At 44.2% G+C, this 23741-nt stretch overlaps 1 protein-coding gene across 1 annotated transcript; it reads left to right on the forward strand.

Annotated features, from left to right (window-relative positions):
- The first annotated feature begins 8616 nt into the window (after window positions 1–8616).
- Window positions 8617–20708, forward strand: LOC144769892 (uncharacterized). The gene is made up of 4 exons (XM_078654087.1): window positions 8617–8677; window positions 10830–11072; window positions 19930–20430; window positions 20629–20708. Exons 1-4 carry the CDS (start codon window positions 8617–8619, stop codon window positions 20706–20708), a joined length of 885 nt encoding a protein of 294 aa, XP_078510213.1.
- Window positions 20709–23741: the final 3033 nt, after the last annotated feature.

Raw genomic sequence — 23741 nt, forward strand, 5'->3', positions numbered from 1 at the left:
GTTTGTTGGGTGATAACCGCTTTACTAGGCCGAGCCTCGGGCACTTTTATCCAGATAGCACTGACTGTGGAAGCGGTCTCAAGGGACCACAGGAGTGAGACTTTTATGCTTTTTTTAAATTTGTTATTATTTTATAAAGAATACAATCACACGCACTGTTACAGGGTTAGCCAAGAGTAGACCATAGTCGTTTATACATTGATGTATATATAGCTAGCCCCTATTATTTAGTTTTTTGATTTTTTTCTTGAGAGAAAAAAGATGTAAGAGGGAAAGGACAGAAAAAATGAGTGATATGAAAGGTTTCAGATTCAGAGGTTCCTTTTGTAAATTAAGCATGTCCCTAACAAGGGGATTTGGTTTCCCAGGCTCCTTCGTAATCTTTGAAGGAGTCAAGACCCCTTTCTTTTATTTGACCCTTTCCCATTTACTGCAGAAACAAAGAAAACAGCAAAAATCAGGTGAACTTCACAACCCTCTCAGGATCACCAAGTGAAACGTGTATTTAAACAATTAGGATCATTTGACGTCAGCAATGAAGTATAGTGTTTTTAGAAACAAAAATGATAGGTCATATTGTTTCGGAGTTCAAGAATCATTGATTCAGGAGAATGTTTCATTTCATAAAAAATTATAAATGGCGCAGCTTCGTGTAACGGTTCCTTCGATCGTGCGTTGTTTTATGTTGACGTCCGGAAGTGGCTTTACTGTAGCTGTTTACATTGCTATATCCTTGAAACCAGGCTATTTTTAATGAAATGTAAAAGGCACGCCCCATTCTCCCTCTATGTGCACGTCTGTGTAGTGATGTATATCGGAATGTTCATGCCAAGCCAGTGAATTTATATGTGGCCCAATAATGACCCTAACAGACTTATCAGTGTTAAAAGTGCATATGACATTCTGCAAATCTGCATATATATTCCAAATAGGCATGTGTGTGTATATATATAATTTTACTCATACTGTCACTTTATTTAACCTGACTCGTGCCTATGGCTACATTTAACTTGAGATGTTTAGTGTGCCTATGGGTGAATTCTTTACATGTAGTTATAATGAATAACACTATGGGCCAGAGGCATCAAAGGGTTTTGCTCATTCTGTGTCTATGGGAAAATGTGTTCATGCATATGGCCCTATACTCGGCGGTATAGTCACCGTCAGATAATTTAGAGGGAGGCAGGCGTGTCCTGGCAACTCAAACCACGCCCCTTTTCAAGAGGTCTTAGCAGAGGCACAAAGATAATTCAATGCCAAGCTGAATAACCTATCATCAGTCGGCTTTATCGCAGCAAGCTTATTACTCCCATTTCTTCTTTGCCTCGGGTCTCTTAAATGACCTCCAGATAATTAATGCTTTGCAATGGCACTGCCCAGGACTGGGTGGTATCCAGAGTGCATGGCCTGTTTCACCCAGCAAAGCTTTCGGCTGTATGAAGTAGCTGGGAAGAAGGGAGAATTATTGGGTGATTTAGGCCCAGAATTACATATTGACCTGCTAATTACTCAGTTCAACTCAGAAGACGTGCCACCTCCACATCCCTGGAGTTAGCTCTCATGGTGCTGGGTGAAAGCTTAGGGAACTAGTAATGAGGCGCAATACTCAGAGCAGTGGATGTCACCAGTTTGGAACACTGTTCCCTCACTGAAGCATTTCAGATGTATTGAGAGGAGCATGGAGGTGATCGTGAGCTGGTTGGGGACACATGCTGCACCCAACCATGCCCGACTGCTGACAGACGACCATCACGCTGGCTCCCGGGCCGGTCTCTTCCTCCTGCCTCACCCTGGACCTATAACAGCTGAGCATTGTGAATGAGCCCAGGTGCAGGGGGAGGCCCTGGCTCTCAAGGGTAACCGGTCTTCTTTTAAGTCTGTCCACCCTTGATGGTCTCTTCCAGCAGCAGGACCCGGCAACAACAACGGTATTGTATTAAAAAGTACAATGTCCAAAGGGTAAGAACTTATTAAGGATCACTGTTCTTGTTTATTGTAGAATGTAGACAGTCAGACAATCTTCAGATATAGATGGTTCACAAATTGATATTCTTCAGGGATGAACAGAGAACACGTGTTTTGTCTCTATGTGACTTTTTCAAGGCTGTGAAATATTAACAAATTGGCAACATGAAATAGACATTACATAAAAATTTGTCAGAAGAGACAAGAGAAAAAGATGATGGCCTCGCACATACTTTGGGATGATGGGCATACATCAGAAAGGCAGAAAGGATAAGAACTACACTATTGCAAGACATATAGAAATTGGAAGAAGACATCAAAGGTCTTAATTTAGTTGAGGCCACTTGAAAGAATTACAACATTCTCAAGGATGTACTTTGTGCAAATCAAATCTACATTAAAGACAAAAAAATGAGGGAGCTTAGGAGAGATAAAAAAGACTAGTGGATGGCAGAATTTTTACTTTTGCTTGCAAATTTGATGGTGTCAAATCTAGACGAGTCAGCCTATTGAGAACAGTAAGACTCCAGTGACTTCTACTTCAGTGAGTGAATTAGACATATCTAGTGTGACTTACGACACTCGAGATGGCCTTCCCACTATTCCTGGCCCTCCACCCAACTTAAATTTGTTTTTTTGTTAGTTTACAACATTACAGGAATCGAACAAGACACAATTTCAACAAGACAAACATAAGAAAGCAAGAAGGGGAGGAAACAAAAACAAACACACTAAGACGAGAGGGTATGAAAAACTAGCTGAATATTAATTTTCACTCTTTTCATCAAGTGGAATAATGATTGTAGTCACAGCTAAGTTTGTCTGGAACATGCAGCTTAATATTCTGAGTAAAAGACATATTTTGGACAATCTTTCACTGTAAAGCTGTATTATTTCTGCGAGGAAATGTGGTTTATTATATGGTGTGACTGTGGGACCTCACTGTGCAATAAATTTACAGAGCTGTCTTGGGTCCAGTCAGGGTCATTTGTAAAACCTTAGCTTCACCGTGGGTAGCTGGAGCCTGAAGCAGTCAGGCTTAAACATAGGAACAAGTGCAAATCATTTAGCAGTAACAAAATATTCAAATACGAAAGAAATATGACACAAAGGAAATCCAACACCAATTTATAAACATTGATCATAATTTTATGATTATTTAGACACTAAAATGAACACAATTCACCAGATGGTTTCTGATATCTGAATTTGTAAGTACATTGTAAATCAAAGTTTTTCACTGAAAATTCAAACAAGCAAGTGAACGTTAAGCAGTTACTTGGAAATATTTGGAACATCTTAGTCAAATTCTGCTCATTTACACCAGTTTTCTCTGGGCGACCAACTCTAGAAGAGAGCAAAGTGGGGTGGAAGGGCAGTAAGGCTTAGTAGGACAGTTACCTTGCAGTCAAAGGAGTCTTCAGTACAGTACCAGGCAATATCAGAAACTGCCATAGACAACAGTGGAGTGGTCCTGATAGAAGAGATACAGGATGCTGCAGATGCTGAGTGATGCTGATGGTGCTGATCTGGTTGATGGGACTGTTCCTGGGGCCACATATTTGTCCCTGAACATGATGGGGTTACTTTGGCCAATCGGGTCAGTGTCCCTAATAGTCAAGGTGAAGTCCAGGCAAAATCCAGTTGCCTCTTGCCTACTGGTCTCCAGTCACAGTGAAACCAGTGGTTCCCTTAAACTGAGGCTAGTGCCACCTTGTGTGACCAAGTTGCACTCTAATGACTCCACAGAACCAACAGACTCGGGTGCAACTTTTGTGTGCTAGAGTTAGGTCTTGTGGGCTGTGCTTCAGTAGGAAGTATTGAACACGCGATTGTGGCTACCAACTTGGCCAAGGTTATTTCTTCGGCTTTTGTGGCCTTGAAACTATAACAGGAAGTGATACAGCTGTCTCTTTGAGTTCACCTCTTCTGTTTAGAGATCAGGGATGACTTTTCCTCTAGCAGGGCAGCACAGACACAGTCCGCACTTAGCTAAAATGGGATCCCCTGGCATCCACAATGCTAGCTCATTCACTGGTTTTGGAAGAAAAAGACATTCTACACATGCACACATGCTTCACACATACTCGGGATGTGAGCACAGGGTACTGGGAATACAGAAACAGAATTGTATGCTTGTGGGCTAGTTTGTATCAAGTGACAGAGATAGAAAAGGTTCTGTCATACTAGTTATTTCTTCGAAATAGGCTATTCCTCTACCTCCCCTCAATGTTCTATACCCCTTACAAGGACATTATTCTACTCTCAGCAATGAGGGCACGATTGGGAAGCCCCTCCAGGTCAAAGGTCAAGTCCTGCACATCACATAGTCAGCAATGAGTCTAGGGGTTTGTGTACATGGTTAGATTAGTGACATGCCTGGGCCAAAACTAATAGACAGAATACCAGAAATACACACAAGTGAGCACTCAGTGTTGGTAAACGTGCCCATATACCATGCAGGGAATATTTCCATCTCAACAGGCACATTTTATTCCTACAATTTTGTTAATTTGTAGTAATTCCTCCTTTCATTATGTACACTTTTGGTAGATTTTTTCTCATGTTTTTTATATATAGGTGGAGCAGTGAAAAGTAATAACTGAGTGGGTTTTGGCAACAGTGACATCTTTGTTTTGCAATAAATTAACACCATGTGTCCATCATCAAACATAAAATAATATAACATATTCCTATTTTCTTTTATAGATATAATGTAGTCTAGTAAAGTCAACTTTATATTTCACATAGAATGATGTATTACATGAATCCTTTTCGAAGTGGGAGCCTTAACGTATTATTTTGTAATTATGGTATATAATTGAGTCTGCCTAGTGTGAGCTTGTTCCCGTCTATGATTATTTGTCTGTCCTGCATCAGGAATGGATCATAAACAAGGAGAAATGTATTTCTCATGACCATCGGACAAATTAAAAACCTGGGACTGCTGGATCTGGTCCTTGTTCACAGCCTGTATATGAATGGGGTTGTTTGTCTTTCCTTTTGTTGTGATCCCTTAATGGTGAGAACTCTTCTGGCATTCCCTCTTTTTCCTTAACGACAGCTTAGAAACCAGCTCAGTTGAAAGCACCCCATGTTTTCTCAGGGTTTGTACTGGCAGGTTGCTCACATGAGTTTCAAAGCCAGAAAACATTTTAACTTAAATGAAAGCATTTCTCATGACTCACAGGTGAAAGGTATTAATTGACTCATTATACAGCAAAAAGCCTTTTCAAGGGTCTTAGAAGAGTCCAAATATCAGAAAACCTACATCTAAAGAGTTGTATCAGCAGAAATGTGCTTCTCTAACCCAGGCCTCCCCCATATTGTGCTCCTTTCACCTTTTCAGTGGTGCCTCCATTTACAGAATAATAACCAGTCAATTGTTGTTTCATGGGTGCACACATTTTACATCCCAGCTCTGCTGTGTTTTGAGTGCACATCAGTGAAGCCACCATGAAACCCTTGCACTTCACAGGGGACTGACATGCTCTACGGGGACCTTCTGTCTGAAAGCATGCTGTCTCAACAAATAAATGTATTTAGTTTGTTTGTTAAATTATAATATTAAGCAAAGAACACATTCCAGCTGAAAGACCTTATGGTTAAACATCAGGCTTTGGGATTCTGCATTTGGCCATCACTTTGCTGTAAGGGTGGTGGCTTGGAGAATAGAACCACTGGGTAAGCTTCAGGGAGCTAGAATAGAGGATCACACAGCAAGTCTTGGAGGTGAAGAGAATGGGAAGAGGCAGTGTTGGGGTGACCCTACTGGATTTCCAAAGACCGCTGATGAGATGTGATGCTGAATGAACTGCAACAAATGAGGTGGACTTGGAAAGGAGGTGATCGGTTCAGTAGTCTAGAAATACTTTGACATCTTTTGGATTTCCATTGAGTTTGGCATGGCTGACACAAGGCACAGGAGAGTTGAAAAAAGTCATTAACCCTGTTGTAGCTACATCCTGAGCTAGAGCAGCAGGTGCATGTGTGAGCAGTGGGACCTCCTGTAGACACTAACAATCATTGTGGGGGCTCCACAGTGACATCTGAAGGATCTCGGGGCCTCTGGGAAAGTCATATTTTGAGGGCCCCAGTACAGAAAAAGTATAAATTGCATTACCTATGTTCTGCTAATTCAAGCAACACTATACAAAACAATACTGAATTATATGTTAAACTTTTACAGGTTAGCATGAAAGATATATCATACAAAAACTCTTCGGGTGACACTAGAAAGAGAGACAGAGTGAGAGGTACAGTTAATGAAAGTGGAAAAAAGATGTAATTATAAAATAGATAAGATAGAGGAGGAACAGAGAGAAAGTTCCCTATCCCATATGGCCCCTTGGAAGGTGGGGGTTCTGGGTAAATGCCCACTTTGCCCGTGACTTAAAACATGTCTATTGCTACATACTAAGCCCTAGTCAGTCTTCCATGAAGCACTGTTTGCACCTCCTTTTACCCTCAGATGTAGAGGGCAAATGTTGCGAAGTTGTCTTGTTCTTTTTACACTCACAACTTCCTCCAAGTGCAACATGACAATCAAAAACAGGTGGGGGGGGGGGATATTTACAACAAAACCTTGGAGAGCGGTGCTATGCCAAAATAAGTAATGCTGCGCTCTAAAATTTTAAAATACAGGGATGCTCAGCAGTTAAAAAAATATGGTGCACCCCTGTGTTTACCCTAGTGTTGGTGCCGAAAAAGCACCCTAGCTCCAGCGCAGGCACCCTTGCAACATGTTGCAAAGATGCCTGCAGTGCAGGGGTGATAGTTTATGTGAAGAGAGGGACAACTTACAGCACATAAACAATCTTCGAAGGCGATTTGCTCATTCCATGGGTGATGCAGAATGAGGCACAAGTGGAAAGAGCAGAAAAGAATGAGAAATGAATAATTTCCTTTCGTATCACCATCCTAAGAACAGCAGTACCCTTGTCTTAGGGGCAGATTTACAAGGAACTGACACATCTGCATAGATGTGTCAGTTTCCTTGCCCCTGCGCCAAATGTCTTGCTCCATGGTGCAAGGATAAACAGATGTGTCAGAAATTCTGACACATCTGTTGGCCCAAAAGTGACTCAGTGCTAGAGTTGCTCATGAAAGTACTACACCACAACAGATAGGTGAGTCCTGTTCAAAAATCCCAGCGTCATTCCTCACGCCTGGTCTGAGCAGTCGCAGGAGTTTTGAGGCAGTGAAAGCTTAGAGTGGAGCAGTGAAATGTTGTAAATTTCACGGCGTCAGTTCTACGTGGCTTTTTGAATGGGAACGCCTACCAGGTATAATGTGATCAGAGCTTTACAACATGACACATTTCCCTAGAAGCGTCATGTCGTAAATTGGCCGCATTGTTTGCGCCTCCATTGCATTAAATAAAAGTGATGCAATGGTGACGCGAGGAGGTGCAAGGGGCTTGTAAATCTGCACCTCAGCTTTTGGTGCTGCCCCAACCTTGTAAATATGGGGCAGCGTTAAAAGCAGTGGGTGGTGTGGCGGAACATCCACTGCATGCTAAGGGAAGCCTTGAATGGGGCATTATTAATTAAGTGGCATTAAGCCATGTTAAGTGGTTTACAGCCACTTTGTAAGTAAAAAGAAGGGGATATCGCCACCTGAACATAGCTAAAAGTGATGTCCTGGTGGTGATATCCCCTTGTAAATATGCCCCTTGGTGTTAAAGGGACTATTATGAGATGAAATTATTATCTAGATCATTTCCGCATTATTTGGCATTGCAAGAGGCAAATCCCTGAACCTGGTGCAGATTTCCACGAAGAACAACAAGTCAGCGGTAGATCCTCACCCAGTCTGTGGGCCACATTTTGCTCCAGGAGTCAGAATACAGCAGTAAAGAGACGGCACTCTTGGGCAGGACCACTGTCAGAGTCAGATGTGGTAAAGCAGGAGTGACCCGGAAGCTGCTCAGGGGACTTCTCATTCCTCTTAACTCTCACTGTGGAATTGTTCATTTCACCATCCACTGGATTGAGCCACATGTTTAAATGTCTGGACAATGGCAACGTGAAGAACAGTAAATCTAGGCAGGAGTTAGTATAATTTTCCACTGATGATTATTTTATAAGCTGATGAGTTTTTCAAGATAGAGATTTCAAGTATTCATTTTCATCTGCTTTTCAAAGGTTTCTAGAAAGTAAAGTTTGGCGTCATATTTTTGTCTGATGATCCCAGTAATTGTAGTGTGATTTGATATGTTTGAAGGTTTTCTCCAAGGTCATGTCTACTTCCAAGAACTACTGCACATTCTCTATTGTAAGGAGAGATATCAAACTTGCAGATAACTGTGCCTTTACTGGAAATAAATCAGTAAGTAAACTAATTATCGGATATTCTCAGCAACTCCTGAACACACAGTGCCCCACCCTGCACAGCCCTGCACTACTGTGACACAGTAAAGGTTATGCACACATGGAGTGAACAATCAGCTACTCAGAGTCCTCTGTTGGTGCTGGCTGAGGTGGAATAATCCCTTAATCGATGGGCGGGGCTTGTTCAGTTCTGCTATCTTGACTTTGCCTCTGAGGTCCTTTAAATGGGGGATGCTCTGGTCCTCATCTCAGTGGTAAGAGCTCTTCTCCCCTCATTCCTAAGTGCGGATCCTGAGACTGCGCTGAGTGCTGAACCGCCATGAGGGCCCTCCTTTTCACCACACTCCTCGCTCTCGCAGCGGCCAACGTCATACCGGCAGGTAAGTCCTTACACACATAAGCCCTAATAATGAGTATCTACATATTTTGAATGGGGTCATTAACTTCTGTTAGCAGCCCTCTCAGGAATCGAAAAGAGTGCAGTGGTATTTTGGGGTGCAGTAATACTGCACAGTCATACTTTGAAAACTTTTCCCACATAAGGAAGCAGGGATGCAAGTTGGCATGTGGTGATCACTGCTGCAGCTAAGGTTTCCTACGGCATTGACTTGTGTTCTCCAAGTATTATCAAGACACAGATTTACTGATTCACCCAGTATTACCACCCCTGAGTCCTGCACTATCCCTAGTGAGGCACCTTAAGAGGCGGGTTTGTTTTCTGGGTCACCAAAGCAGTATAGAATGAATTGACAATCCCAAGGGATTCACAGTCAGGAATAGACACCCAAGCCACAGAATATGGATGACCCCCTCTGGTAGCAAGAGAATAAGGTGACTGCTGCCCAGCCCACTGTAAGTAAAGTAAAGTAAAGTCCACATTTGTAAAGCGCACAATCACCCGTAAGGGTCTCCAGGCGCTGGGGGGCCGTCGGGAAGATTAAGCGAGCTATTGCCCAGAGTCACATGGTGCTGGGCTGACCTGCCGCTGGAGCCGGGGATCGAACCGTGGTCCCCAGATTCCAGCGTCAGTCGCCCTGGCCGCGGCGCCACACCTCTTCCACACTGTGTGTCAGCACCTGATATATATGAAATAATGGTCTGCTTACTAAAATGCCTCCCACCTTGAATGGTCTTGACAGGCCAAGGTGCCACAGACAGCCCTAGCTGGGGCATGGTTAGAGGGCTCCATTCGCATAGAAACCTTCTTTACAGCAAAGAGACAGGATTAATGAACCAAAAATGTCAAAGTGATTAGGAGAGTGCAAGCACTAAAGACAGAGGAGTGTAGAGAGCATGAGACAGAACTAGAAGTTGTTAATTACCAACAGTACTTTTCCAAACCGAAGTCCTGATTTATTTGCAATAGTACCTCTCCTCCTTGAATGCTGTGTTGATGGATGTTTCTGTTCTGTCTTTGCTACATTCTCTGAAACACTCGGGCACATTTACCAGTTTCTCACGCAGAGCAGTGCAGCAGCCGCAAATGCTGTCCTGCATGAGGAGAGATCAGAAGAATACCATATTCACTGAAATATGCCCTCTCCTCCCCATTCCTAGTGCCAGCACTAAAATTAGCTCAGCTGAAAGCTGAAGAAACAGGTGAACACATATAGGATGTACATTACAGAGAGGGCACTTCAGATGCTCATGTGGAAACTCTCTACAGTGTAAGATATTCAACCTGCAAATTCTACTTGGTCTCAAAGTTTGTAATGCAAAATGATAACTTTACTGCCAGAGTTGTTCCAAAGTGAGAAAATCTTAGCTTTGTAAACCTCAGCCATGGACAACATTTCCCACAAAGAAATCTTTATCGGAATATTAAGTCATCATATATTTTTGCTGTGAAATTGGTTAGTAAAACTAGGTTTAATGTTACAACTAAGCATGTTTATTTAATATTCACAAAACGTGTGTTTGAAAATATCATCAAGGTCATGAAGTTTTTAAAGTTGGAGACTCATAAGAAACTTCTCAAAGATGGCAGCAATCAGCTCCACTACCTTTGCTCAAGTTCACTGTTTCTTCTCCCTTTGTGCTTTGTGATCCCTTCTCCCTTCTCTCTCACACATTGGGCTCTTTAAGAGGTGAACTCTACATCATGCTGGTGGCTGCCCCTGGTCTCTTGTGTTACATGTCACCCTGCACAGATTTAAGCTTGAGTCACACTAAGATTGACGAAGTGACGTCAGGTATATAAGGCTTTGAGTCAGTGGCCATCAGTTCAAGTCTTGGCTCTGTCCCCCTTAAACTTTCAGTGGTCTTTGTTCAGCACAATAGCGACTATGGATGTTAACTTTGATACAGGAACAGTCAGGTCTGATTTTGACATGGTGATTGGAAATCAATAAAGATGGTCAATGGGTTCATCAATCCAGCCTATATTGTGGTTGCCGGTCAGTCGTCGGTAGTTCATTTCCTGTGAAGTTATGATAGATGTTCTGCTAGATGTGGAGATCTGAATTTTAAAGACTTTTTTGATGAACTTGTGTCTGTTTTTAAGCCTGTATTATCTGCATTGCGTTGTTTTAGGCGACTCTCAGCATGAGGGTGAGGATAAGCCCGGGATGTGTTTTGGTGACTACATCCAAAAACATGGCAAAAAGTTTGAGAACTTTAAAAAGGAAGAAGGGTCAGATCCCTCCAAGACCAAGAAACCCTGCCGTAAACCCGACTTCTCAAAGCTGAAGAACTGCTCAGTGGACTGGGACTGCGACGGTGGCGACAAGTGCTGCCGCACCAGGGCCGGCATGAAGTGCACCAGGCCGATGTTTGGTAAGGGTTGACTATGTCTTGTATGTCTTGTGTGAGGGTTTTCTGCACCCTGTCTTTGGCTTCTATCAACAGACAAAGCTTTAACTATTGTCAATAGGGTAAACCAGACAATAGGTTCCCTCATCTCACATGCTGTCACTTAAAGTGCCAACAAAGATCAGTGGGCCTGATTCACAAAGAAAAACTTGCACTTTTGTGTAAGTTTACTACTTTGCGGTATTCACAAAGGTAAACTTAGACCAAAAGTCTAACTTAACGAGTTTTAGGTATTGACAAAGATAAGTTACTACAAGTAAACCTAGACTTTTTAACCTTTGTGAATACTGAAAAGTAGCAAACTTACACAAAAGTGCACGTTTATCTTTGTGACTCGGGATCATTATATTTCCTATTTGGATTTCTAGGGCACTCAGGGGAATTTCAGTTATTTTACTTACACCGCATACACATAGTTGATGAGTGTTATCAATTATTGCGGCAAAATCTCAGAATATTATTTGCCAATATCTAGGAAGTTACACCATCCTGGTTACATTTATTTAAAGGGCCACAAACAAACAGCAGACTACGAGGAGTTGAAGCCCTAGTCTTGCAAACAATCTTTCTAGCATTGACTTCTTGAGTACCTAACAACAATTAATAGAGGCTTATTTATAGGCCCCTTGCACCTCCAGTGAGCCACTTTTTGTGACACTCTGTTGGCGCATGAACCTGCTCCATATTTACAAGTCAGCACTAAGCCACTATTTTGGCGAGGTTAAAGCTTCTGTTAAATATAATTCCCTTTAAAGCAGTTTTCTGCATTAAAATGGCATGCAATGGGTGTTGCTGGGGGCATTCCCAGCACCTTCCATGGCTTTTTGACACTGCCCCAGACTTACAAGCTATTGTGACAAAGGCAGTGCCAAAAACACTCGTTTTCCTTTTTCTATGTGGGTTGCATAGTGCAGCACACATAGAAAGAGAAAAAAGCCTCCTGCACAAAAATTATCATCCATGGTGCAAAGGTGCCTGCGTTGACACACAGCAGCCAATTGTGCCCCCATGCAGGGGAAAAGGACCGGAATGCACCGTATCTGATAGATACGGTGCATTCCTGCCCTTTTCTTTTGCCTTAGGGCACCGCAGCTGGAAGGCCTGTGTTGCTGCCCTAAGGCAAAAAAGTCATAAATGAGGCCTATAATCTGTTAACTACTCCACAGCTGGTCCTGTAACACTGAAGTATATTTTCCCCCCTATCAAAAGTATTTTCTTCCTTTTCATTAAGGCAGACTTGTGTGAGTTTGCAGCATAGAAGCAAACCTGGGGCAGATTTGCAAGCCCCTTGCATTGTTTTTGCACCGCCGTTGTGACACTTACTGTGATGCAGCAGCAGCATAAAAATGCGGTCCATTTACAATGTCACGCATCTAGGGAGATGCGTTACGTTGTAAAGCCCTGCGTCACATTATACCTGCGTCAGGTATAATGAATGCAGGGTGGACGTTCCAACGCAAAAAAGCCTCGTAAATGTGATGCAGTGAAATCTACAAGATTTCACTGCACCACTTCTAGGATGCCACTGCATCAAATTCTTATGCCTGCTTGGAGCAGGCATAAGGAGTGACGCAGCAAAATGAGGATAGGCCTCCCCTTGCATTGCTGGAGTTGTGTCATGCTTGCGACATGACTCCAGCAATGCGCGACTTTTGCATCAACAGATGTGTTAGAATTTCTGACACATCTGTCAATCCATGCGCCATCGTGCACCGTATTGTAAATACGCGCATCCATAGTGGCGCAAGCGTTTCTCAAAGTGGCACAGGGAATGTGACGCATCTTCACAAATGTGTCACTCTCTTGTAAATCTGCCCCATTGTTGGCGTCAGAAGTGGTTCTAAAGCTGGTAACTGAAAGAGGCATATCGAAGTATACCAATGTCATTCACACTAGAGTGCATCAGCTAATCCTGGTAAATGCTGTTGATTACTCCCCTCAAGGGTCCGGCTGTTCCAGTCCTCACTACTGCCAAAGTCAGCAGCAAGATGGGGGAATTTTAGGTGTTTTCATAACAGGAGAATGGCAATCCGCCCACTGTCTGCAAGCCGTAATGTCATTAACAAGTCAATGCAGGGCACCAGTGTTAAATTGCTGGGTTGTGCAAATGTGTTATAACAGAGATCACGGTGTTTGCGTTGTTTGTAGTGAATCGGCAGCACCCGACCTAATTCAATGCACCAGTGTAAAGTTCAGTTCTCTTAAGCAGAAGTAACGCTCTGGGAGATGGCATGGAGAGGGAGAAAGAACTCCTAGGCCCCTGTTACAGATATTTGCAGCACGGGCAGCTTCAAATAGGTGCGCCATACACAAAAAGGGAAAGTGCACTATAATGTAGAATGTGCTCCCCTCAGGGCAACTTTCAACTCGTGCTGCCATGGGGGCAGCTCATTCAAGTAAAATATCGAGCGGGTGCTTCAAAGCCGCTCCATGTCTTACTGTGCAGGCGGCAACCTGCCTGCAATTTTAAGAGGGTTTAGAGATCTCCTTGCAGCCGGGTGCAGAAAGTGTTAGCTCCCACCTCCAAGGGGATGTTTGAGGGGGTCCATAGGACCCACTTCCCTCCTCCAGAGGTCTGCCATCAGGTGGTGCACTAACAGTGTGTCAAATTTTTGTAGCGCACTGTCAACGCGCCACCCGACATCTTCTTTCCCTTTGCACCCACATCCAGAATATGTCGGGTGCAGAGGTGAAGACATTCCCTCCTTTGCGCGGTGTCACGCCTGCACGCAAATGAGGAAACACTCTCTTTAATACATGTATTTAAGTAGGGGTTCAACAAGTGTCTGCATCCTCTTCTGTAATACCAAAGTGCCCCGGTGGAACACAAAGCGGGCACACATGCCTGCTGAGCACTTTCTATATTATGACCCTTGGTCGAGCTTATGGTGAAGGCTGCCCATTTATGGTCAGGCCGTTTCTGCCGTCTCATCCTTCTGCGCAGCACATAGACTTCTCTGGCAAACAGACTGGCCTACAGAAATACAACATGAAATATCCATTCCCCCTGCAGTCCTGTCCAGGAAGTATTTCTGCATTGTTGCCATATTCTCTGCTCCAGGGACATGTTGCTTCTCTGCGTAACTCAACTGAAAGTGAAAGTTAAAGATACGTAGAAGATATGCGTGAAAGGACCATGGCAGTATTGGCTAACGTTGCGTGAAAGGACCATGGCAGTATTGGCTAACGTTGACCACTGTAGCTTTCAATCCCCAAGCCTGGGTGGTGTCTTTTCTATGCTGGATGTCCTCTTCTTCTCTTAAAGCCCACAACAACATAACACAAAAATACAACTAAACAAGAACACAGCACATCATCACAACATAAAATAAGAAGCGAGATATAAAGACAAAGCAGGTATAGAGACAAAAAAAAGACACTCAACCAAAACACAACATAAAAAAAACTATGACAGCACACTATCACAGCAGGATAAGGTCACAACACCAGACGACACAACAAAAGCTGGGAGCTAGACAATGGGAGCATGAAGACCATTGCAGATTCTGTCACTTGTTTATCTTTCCCCTCTTCTTACTCTTGATGTTCTGTCTGCTCACCTCTTCTTGTAAGTCTTTAATTGGGTGGACAAGTTTGAAAAATGTATTCATTGACCAATCCACATATTTATCAAGAAACAACTGACTTTTATGCAATACCTATGGGACCCTACATGCGTGAGAAATGTGCCAAGTTCTGCCTCATGACCAAAAGGCTTGAGTTGCGCCAGCAGTGTATTGTCTGCAGTGTGACAGGTCCTGTGAGACATTCTCTACTCAAACCAAGTCGAGATTCACTCAGGAGTGAGCTTGTGTGATACAGAGTTTGCACAGACCAGGCCTATGTGTGACAGAGTCCAGGTGCTTCATGTTACATGTGGTCTCATAGTGAGCCTTTATCATTTATTTCAGTTTTAAAAAGTTTTAACCCACTGCTATGACGTAGCAACAGTTGATAACAAAACTGGTTACCCATTGTTGCTACCTCATGAAGGGCTTCCGGGTCAGGTGACAGGGCTCTCTGAGAGCGGTGCTGCTTGTCAGCTTTGACTGAAAGCAGGAAGCACAGCTGCAGGAGGGGAATGAGGGCAGGGAAGATGTGGGGGCTGGGACAGGGACACATAACCAGGGCCGGACTGGCTACCGGGCATTTTAGCATTCTGCAGAGCTGGGGGCTGATGTCACAGCGGTGGGGGCTAATTTCGTAGATGGAGACCTGCGTGTGCTTCGAAATCAACAATGCAAAACGAATTTCGTTTTGCAAACGCAGGTCCCCATCAACGAAATCGGCCCCCAGCTCTGCAGAATGCTGAAATGCCCGGTAGCCAGTCCGGCCCTGCACATAACAAAGGCCAGGGTGTGTATCTCTCCCCATTACTCCAATGCCCCTGTGCGGTAGTTGAAGGCAGGGTCAGATGATTTTGGGGGCCATACATAACATAAATTATAGCTGGGTAAAAGTAAATTACGAGGATGTTTTTCACCTCGAGGTTCTGAGTGACATCATGGACAACGCAAGCCTCTCTTTCGTTTTATATTTGAGTTCACTCAAAAACCCTTGGTGAAAACATCTCTGTAATTGACTGTTACCCATCTATGATCTAACGCTGCACTTTTTAGAGCTCTTCTCTTACTGCATCTGCTTCTCGCCAGATTTGATTCTTTCTGCCTCAGTCACTTGTGTCTGTCTTGGATTCAATGTTTTTTAAAGTTTGAACATATTCAGGAGGGCCCCACAGACCACAGAATTCAACTGTGTGTGCTCCATGTACATCGATCAGAAGCCACCCTGCATTCCCACTACGTTTCTGACATTAGTGAAATCTACAAAGACCTCTAGGGGGCATATGCCTGAAATAGTGATGCAGGGCACTGCAGGAAGTCACCTCACTGAGCTGCGTCACGAGGAAGTGCAGGAATGCGCCACATTTGAGGCATACTGTGACTTTCTGTCCGTTCCCATGCGTTGGGACACAGTGTGCTGCCGACCACCAAAGCAGGCAATCTTGCACCATCGTGCAAGGGTTCCCGTGTTCTCAGGTGAATTGTTTTTGTGCAGGAAGGGACACCTTCCTGCACAAAAAACAATCCTGAGAGGCTTTTTTCAATGTCTATGTGTGCTGCAGAATGAAGCGCACATAAAAAGAGTAAGTGACAGGGAGAAATAAAGGTTTTTCCGATGTTATGCCTCTGTTGGGCAGGCGTATCTTTTTGGGTGATTGTCAGGTTTACGAGGTGTTGCAAAGATGCGAATGCATCAAGAACGATGAGAGCTGTGCGAGAACAATAAAAGAACACACGGGGGTACTAGTGCTCTATACAGGCTCGTAAGATTAATGCTTACTTAGAGATATAGGGGTCGATTCCGATCCGGTAAAATCCCCGTCCGTACGAATCGTATCCGGAGCCGTTTCCGTACGACTCGTACAGACGCCGTACGACCGGACGATTCCGATCGGCCGACCCGGACGCGATTCGTACGGTACACGTCGATTCGTACGGAAAAGCGCACGATCACCTACACACCGTACGGCGCGTACCCCCCATGATCGCAGGGGTATGCGCCGTACCCCTGTGGTCATGCGGGGTACGTGCCGTACACCCAGCGTACATGGGGTACGTGCCGTACACCCACTGTACATGGGGTACGGTGCGTACCCCATGTACGCTGGGTGTACGGCACGTACCCCGCATGACCACAGGGGTACGGCGCGTACCCCTGCGATCATGGGGGGTACGTGCCGTACCCGGGGGGGGCGTTCCGTACCTGTTTTGGCGCGAACTCTGCGTTTACGACTGTTTTCGGCTCCCGTAGGAAAAGGGTCGTACGGCGCGTACCCGACACGAATCGTACTTGCTGGGTCGTAAAAACGTGCCGCGATGTCGCGTACAGCGGGTTCCGAGTGAGATTCGTACGGAGATTTGAGTCGTACGGAGTCCTGTACGACTCGTACGGAGTTCGGCACCTAGTACGGATCGTACTTCATCGTACGTACGGGACGTCTACGGATACGATTCGTACGGGGAAAAAACTCTCCGTACGACCATTCGGAGCGCATTTTACCGGATCGGAATCGACACCATAGTGTGTGTGCGAGGACTACTGAGTAAAAAGAAGAGAAAAGAAAACCCATCAGCCCACCCAATGGCGGAGCTTCATCATCTGGGATTTTTCTGTATATACTGGTATCCACCAAGTTCCTTACTAATAGAAATCGCAAGGGAACTATTGGTTACGGATCCACCAGTGATGAACAGCCAGAAGAGTGTTATTGTTGGGGGCTGTGGGAAGAGAAAGTGTTGCACTGCTCAAAAAAGGTGTATAATAATGTGATGTTAAAATTGACTATCATGATGCCTAACAAGAAACTTTATTAAGAGGGCCACCATGATGGCAAAGTTTAAAAACAGAGTGTGGATAGAATTTCAAACAAATATTACTATCTGATGGTAAATGTACTGGTCAACATGTTTCAGCCACTAATGGCTTTCTTCAGGACCTATTGTTAGTACTACTGCAACCGTGAAGTCAAAAGTGAACTCAATTGTCCAAAGGACCATGCAAGAAAACATATGACATACCATTGAGTGATGCTAAATGGTGGGCAATGAAGTCATGGTTTAAGGGGATCTTCTCCCAAATTCTGATTGGGAGTATCCTCACCTCGCCTGGCGCTAGCTCAGGAAAAAGAGGCCCCGCTCTGTCCGTCGGTACCTCCAACCCCTACTGAGCCGAAAGGAAGCTGTGTGAGAACACCTAGTAATGCCCACGAAACGCCTACCCAGGGCAGAGTAATGCAACGCAGCGATTTGAGTGGCATTACTCCAGATTTGTGGATTACGCAAAAAGGCTTTGTGTGGCTTAAAAAATCTGACTTACGGTTTGTGTCGCTCTTACACCACGATGTGTGGTACAATGGCGAGGCACACTGGGTAATAAACATGGCGTAAGAAGTTCCTGCATCCATAAACATGAATGTTTCATGAAAATGTACTAAGAGTACATGCACAAAAGCACAAATGTAATACATGAAATACATTAAATCCCATTACAGCGTTCCATTGCCCTCTGGCTATGTTCACTGTATAGAGATACATAAATACATATATCAATGCACTTGTATTGAAATTCTCAGTTACTCTGTGGTTGACATATTTTCCCAGCGGGAAAAATCATTGCGTTCACATGCCCACCAATTTTGGGCCGGTTCATTACCAGGGACATCTTCAGGATTTTGTTGGCCCCGGGTTCAAATGTATTTTGATGGAACAGCTTTGAATTTATGATCCAATTTCAGCTCTTTCATGCCCGCTGTGGCTAGGTCACTGGCACAGCACAGGCACGCCGATCCAGGTTCTTAATTTGAATTTGAATTTAAAAACATTTCTAAAGCGCTCGTGTACTAAGCAGTTTCTTGGCGCTAGGGGCAACAATGGTAAAAACAAGCAAAATAGAGAACAGTGGCTAATCATTGAACGCTTGCTAAAACAGTAAAGTTTTTAAGGCCCTGCGGTATTCCATGTAGGATGGCAGGAGTCTTATTGAAGGGGGGAGGGCATTCCAAAAGGTGGGGGCCAGAACTGAGAATTTCTGACCACCAGCCCTTTTCTTCTTAAAATGTGGTACTGCCAGCAAGCCCAGAGAAGAGGAGCGGAGAGCTCTCGGCGGGCAGTAGTTCGTAACGGCAGAGTTGATAAATGCCGGGGCGGTGCCTGCTCGAGCTTGAAAAGTGAGGCATCCCAATTTAAACAGTGCCCGCTGCTTAATAGGGAGCCAGTGGAGGGCTTTCAGAAGGGGAGTGGAGTGATGTGACTTAGCCAGGCCATAAACCAGGCGAGCTGCCTGGTTCTGGACCAGCTGAAGCCGGTGAAAAGCGTATGCGGGAGCACCATTAAGGACGATGTTCCCGTAGTCGATTTTTGACAAAACCATGGCCATTATGATCAATTTGAGGGCGGGGACAGAAAAAAAACGGGATATTTTCTTAATATGTTTACATCTAATATTAAGGGATAGTGACATATTCTCTCATACATCATGTATTGTTTTGAACTAAGATTTTTTTTATGGATGTTGCATGAAAAAGAAGCACAATAACTCTTTGCAAAATGTTTATAATAAACTCACATACACCACCCACATTAAAAATAAGTTAAAAGGAAAATGGTACTTAAAACCATCTGTTTAAGAATTATTCAAGGTCATCAGGGCAAGATTCTCTGCAGAACTGAGCTGTCTGTATCAGGGCCGGACTGGCCGTAGTGGGCACTGGGCATTTCCCCTGTGGACCGAAGGGGTGAGGGCCGGTTTTGTGCCCGGGGGTGTGCTTTTGTCACTGGGGGCTGGTTTTGCATCAGTGCTGTAATATCAGACCTGCGTAAGAAAAGCAGGTGTGTTACTTCTCACTAGCACCCCCCCCCCCCCAGTTCCCAGAGCCGGTCAAACAGCACCCTGCGAGGGCTAGATGCTGTTCCCACCAGTCCGGCCGTGGTCCACCCGAAAAGCTGGTGCCCAGGGCCCGGGGCCAGAGCCCATTTTGCCCATGCCTTAAAACATCTCTGTTCATTACTCTCTCGCCATGAAAGAGCTTTAACTCTTGCCCTGGGCAGGAGTGGTTCTTTTTCAGGGTGAGACCCAGCCTGCAGCAGGTTTGAGATTACCCAGAATGCAGTGGGTGTGTGTGTGTTTAAAGGTAGCTCCTCCATCCAAAGGCAGGAATGCAGGGCTCTTCTGGGTGTGACAAGTCTGCAGCCAGCAGCCTGGACATGATGATGACGCCATCTTCCCTCTGACATTCCCTTAAAACTTCTTTTCTTTCTAGAAGAACCCAAGGAGGAGAGAACAGAGAACCAGGGAGCTGCTGAACCTGAAAAGGAAGAAGAGAGAGGCGCAGAACAAAAGAGAAGAGAGAAACGACATCACAGTGAAGAACACGAAGAATACAGCGAAGAGTCAGAATCAAAGGAAGGAAGTGAAGGAGAGCAAGGGAAAGAAGGAAAGCGAGAAAAAAGGAGTGAAGAGACAAAGAGGGGAGGGGAAGGAAAAGGTGAAGGAAAGGGTAAGGGCAGAGATGGAGGGAAGGGTGAAGGAAAGGGCAGAGATGGAGTGAAGGGTGAAGGAAAGGGTTCAGACAACAAGGGAGAGAAGGGACATGGAGAAGGGAAAGGTGAAGGAAAGGGTAAGGACAGAGAAGGAGGGAAGGGACAAGGGAAACAAAGAGGTGAAAAGGAACCGGGTGGAGACAATAGCGAAGGAAGAGAGAACCAAAAGGAAAGAGAAAAGAGGAGTGCAAAGGGAAAGAGCGAAGGAAAGGGACAGGGAGGTAAAGCAGGGGGTGAAGGAAAGGGACAGGGTGGTAAAGCATGGGGTGAAGGAAAGGGACAGGGAGGTAAAGCAGGGGGTGAAGGAAAGGGACAGGGAGGTAAAGCAGGGGGCGAAGTAAAGGGACAGGGAGGTAAAGGAGGGGGTGAAGGAAAGGGACAGGGAGGTAAAGGAGGGGGTGAAGGAAAGGGACAGGGAGGTAAAGCAGGGGGTGCAGCAGGAAAAGGTGCAGAACATGGGAAGGGGTCAGCAAAAGGTAAAGGGAAGAAGCAAGGGTGAGGGAAGCGTGTCAAAGAACAAAACGAGGGCATTGGGGGAGGGGGGATAAGAGCAGACAAGAGAAGGGAGATAAGTAAGGAAAGTGACGGGAAAAGGTATTAATCACTCTCAAGTGACTGGAAAGTAGGACGAGAAGAAGGAAATGCAGAACAGCCTGGGTGTGTGGTCAGGGATACAGGAGTGATTCTTGCATTGTTTTCTTCCATCCATAGATGAAGTTGTGTAAAGAATGTACATCAAGATGCTCATAAAAATACTGTATATATAGAATAAAACAGCATATTAAAATCCACGCCCAGAGTCCACGCGCAGTCATTTTAAATCATATTCTGTCACTGTCTGTGTCTGGCAAGGTACAGGATTGTAGGGTGATGAAGAGAGCCCTGGCAGCATTCCTCTTTTTGAGAATACATTTGAGAGCATTAAAGCAATATCAAACTACGGGGCATATTATCAACACAGGCGATAAAATTATCGCTGCTTTTATCGGCAGAAAACTGCCGCTAAAGCCGCTTTTGTCCATCCTATTATATGTAGACTATTGTCTCTATGAGTCCTTTCTTAATGTTGCAAGGGAACCAACTCCTTCCTCCTCCCTCCACCCACTTCCCGGTCTGCCATTCCTGACATTAACTGCCCATCCTAATATATGTGTACTATTGTCTTAATGCGTCTATTGTAGTTGTTGTGCAGCAACCCAATCAATAGGGTCTGTTCGTCCTTTAGATTAAAAACATGCGCATATTTGACATGCGCGTATTCGAATCCAACGTTGTGTATATATAAACACACGCTTATTCGAATTTAACGTTGTGTCAAAATTTCATATCAATCGGTGAAGAACGTTCGTAGATTTAAGATTTTTATCAAACGCACATTGACATTTTTATGTGTCTGTTTGTGCTTTCGATTAAAAACATGTGCGTATTCGACACGCACGTATTCAAATCCAACGTTGTGCATATAAAGCATGCGCGTATTCGAATGCAACATTATGTCAAAATTTCAAATCAATCATTGAAGAACATTCGTAGATTTAAGATATTTATCAAACGCACATTGACATTTTCATGTGTCTGTGCTTTCGATTAAAAACACATGCGTATTTGACACACGCATGTTCGAATCCAACGTTGTGTTTTTTAAGCATGCGGTTATTCAAATGCAACATTGTGTCAAAATTTAAAAGCAATCGGTGGAGAACTTTCGGAGATTGGAGATTTTGAACAAACAAACAGTTACATTTTTATTTACATAGATTAGTTTATATAAGATACAATGTAGGTCCTGTTACAGAGATAGATGAAGGCAGTTTGGACAACAATGATTCTTTCGGAGAAAATATTTGGACAGTTGTGCAAACACTGTTTATTTATGAGCAACACTCACTGAAGGCAAAGGGTAGGCAAGCAGGGATTGACCAAAGGCTTTGAAGGCAGTTCTTGTGTATGGAAAATTTGCGTGATAATCACCATCTTTCAATGTAAGCTATAAACAGCTGTGGTTCTCTTCTCATGTTGTACATGATGTTCGGACTACAGATCTGGAAGGTAATTGCACTCCAAAATGCTTGAATTTTAAGGCTGTGGCCCAAATCCTTAATTTTTCAACAGAGTCTGAGAGTATTTGAACATTTCTGCCCATTGATTTTCAGCATTTTATTTCGCGTGTAGAGTCCACTTCTTTGGGTTCCTGGCAACTCAGGGACAGACAGGAGAGAGGCAATGACAGATTTTTGTAGATGCCGGAGAACAGGGGTTCACATTCTTGCCCCCAGCACTCTCAATCCCAATATATTCAATGTTCCCATCGCAATATCAATAAGTTAATTATCTTCTGAAACGATATTTACATTCTGTTCATCAATGGTGGTCCGATAGATGGGAAATATTATTCAAGCATACAGCAGGCGACCAGGAAAATAAAAAGATTAAGGGGGTAATTTTGATGTCAGCACACAGCTCACTAGACTCCAGGACAGGGGAGGACCTGGTCTCCCCTCACTGCCATGGGGATTTCACTGCCCACCATGTGCTTGCTCTGGAGTGGATGCTTTAAAGCTTTGCTCAATGGTTGCCATGTTTAGCTGATGCTACTCATTTTTTTTTTTTATTGCCACAAAGTCATTATCTGTGCTCCTTTCAGAAAAACAAATAACTAATGGACCAGGGGCAGGGAGTTGATTTCTGTGCTTTCATTTTCAGCTCTTACAGACTATTTCTAAATATGGTGCACCTTCTGCTGTAGATGGGCCTTGTGGTGTTCGGGTCCCCACCTCTAAATGAGGAGGAACCAAAGAATGTAATAGGCACGCTATGTCAAACGTAAAATGAGAACTTAAAGTTAAATTCCAGATAGGCTTCTGAATGCCTAACAACTCCACAGCACACACGAATATTGCCTAATGTCACACATTTTAATTTAAATTGTGAGGTCTTTAAATCAGCCTAAAATCAGAACTTTTTTGCCTGGAAAACTTCTTGGTTTAAACAATTTCTATTGAAAGGTTTTAAACGGTCTCAGAAGCTGAAGCAACAGAATATATGCAGCAATGTACTCATCTTGACGTTCATTTGGAAAATGTTGATGGATACAGTCAATTAGTACAGTCACGTGGCGAAGTATATTCCAAAAGCTCAGAGACAAATTTAGCTGTTGTGTTTAAAAACACATACATTAAAGGCTCTTTCAATCAAATTCATATTCAAATTCACAGGGGCGCCTCTTTTACGCCGCCGTTGCGTCACTTTTGTGACGCAGCAGCGGCGAAAAAAGATGCGCCCTGGTGCAGGGTATTTACAATGTGACGCATCTCCTAGATGCATCACGTTGTAAAGCCCTGCACCAGAAGGAGGCGTTCCATCGCAGGGGGGGGCGTTCCGGTGCAGGAACGCCTCCCAAAAGTGGCTGAGTGAAATCTACAAGATTTCACTCAGTCACGTTTGGGCCGATGCTGCGTTAAAACCCTGCGCCTGCTTGAAGCAGTCGTAAGGATTGACGCAGCATTGTGGAGATAGGCCCCCCCAGAGAATA

This window comes from Lissotriton helveticus, chromosome 7 (assembly GCF_964261635.1).
Source record: "Lissotriton helveticus chromosome 7, aLisHel1.1, whole genome shotgun sequence".
Lineage (NCBI taxonomy): Eukaryota > Metazoa > Chordata > Amphibia > Caudata > Salamandridae > Lissotriton > Lissotriton helveticus.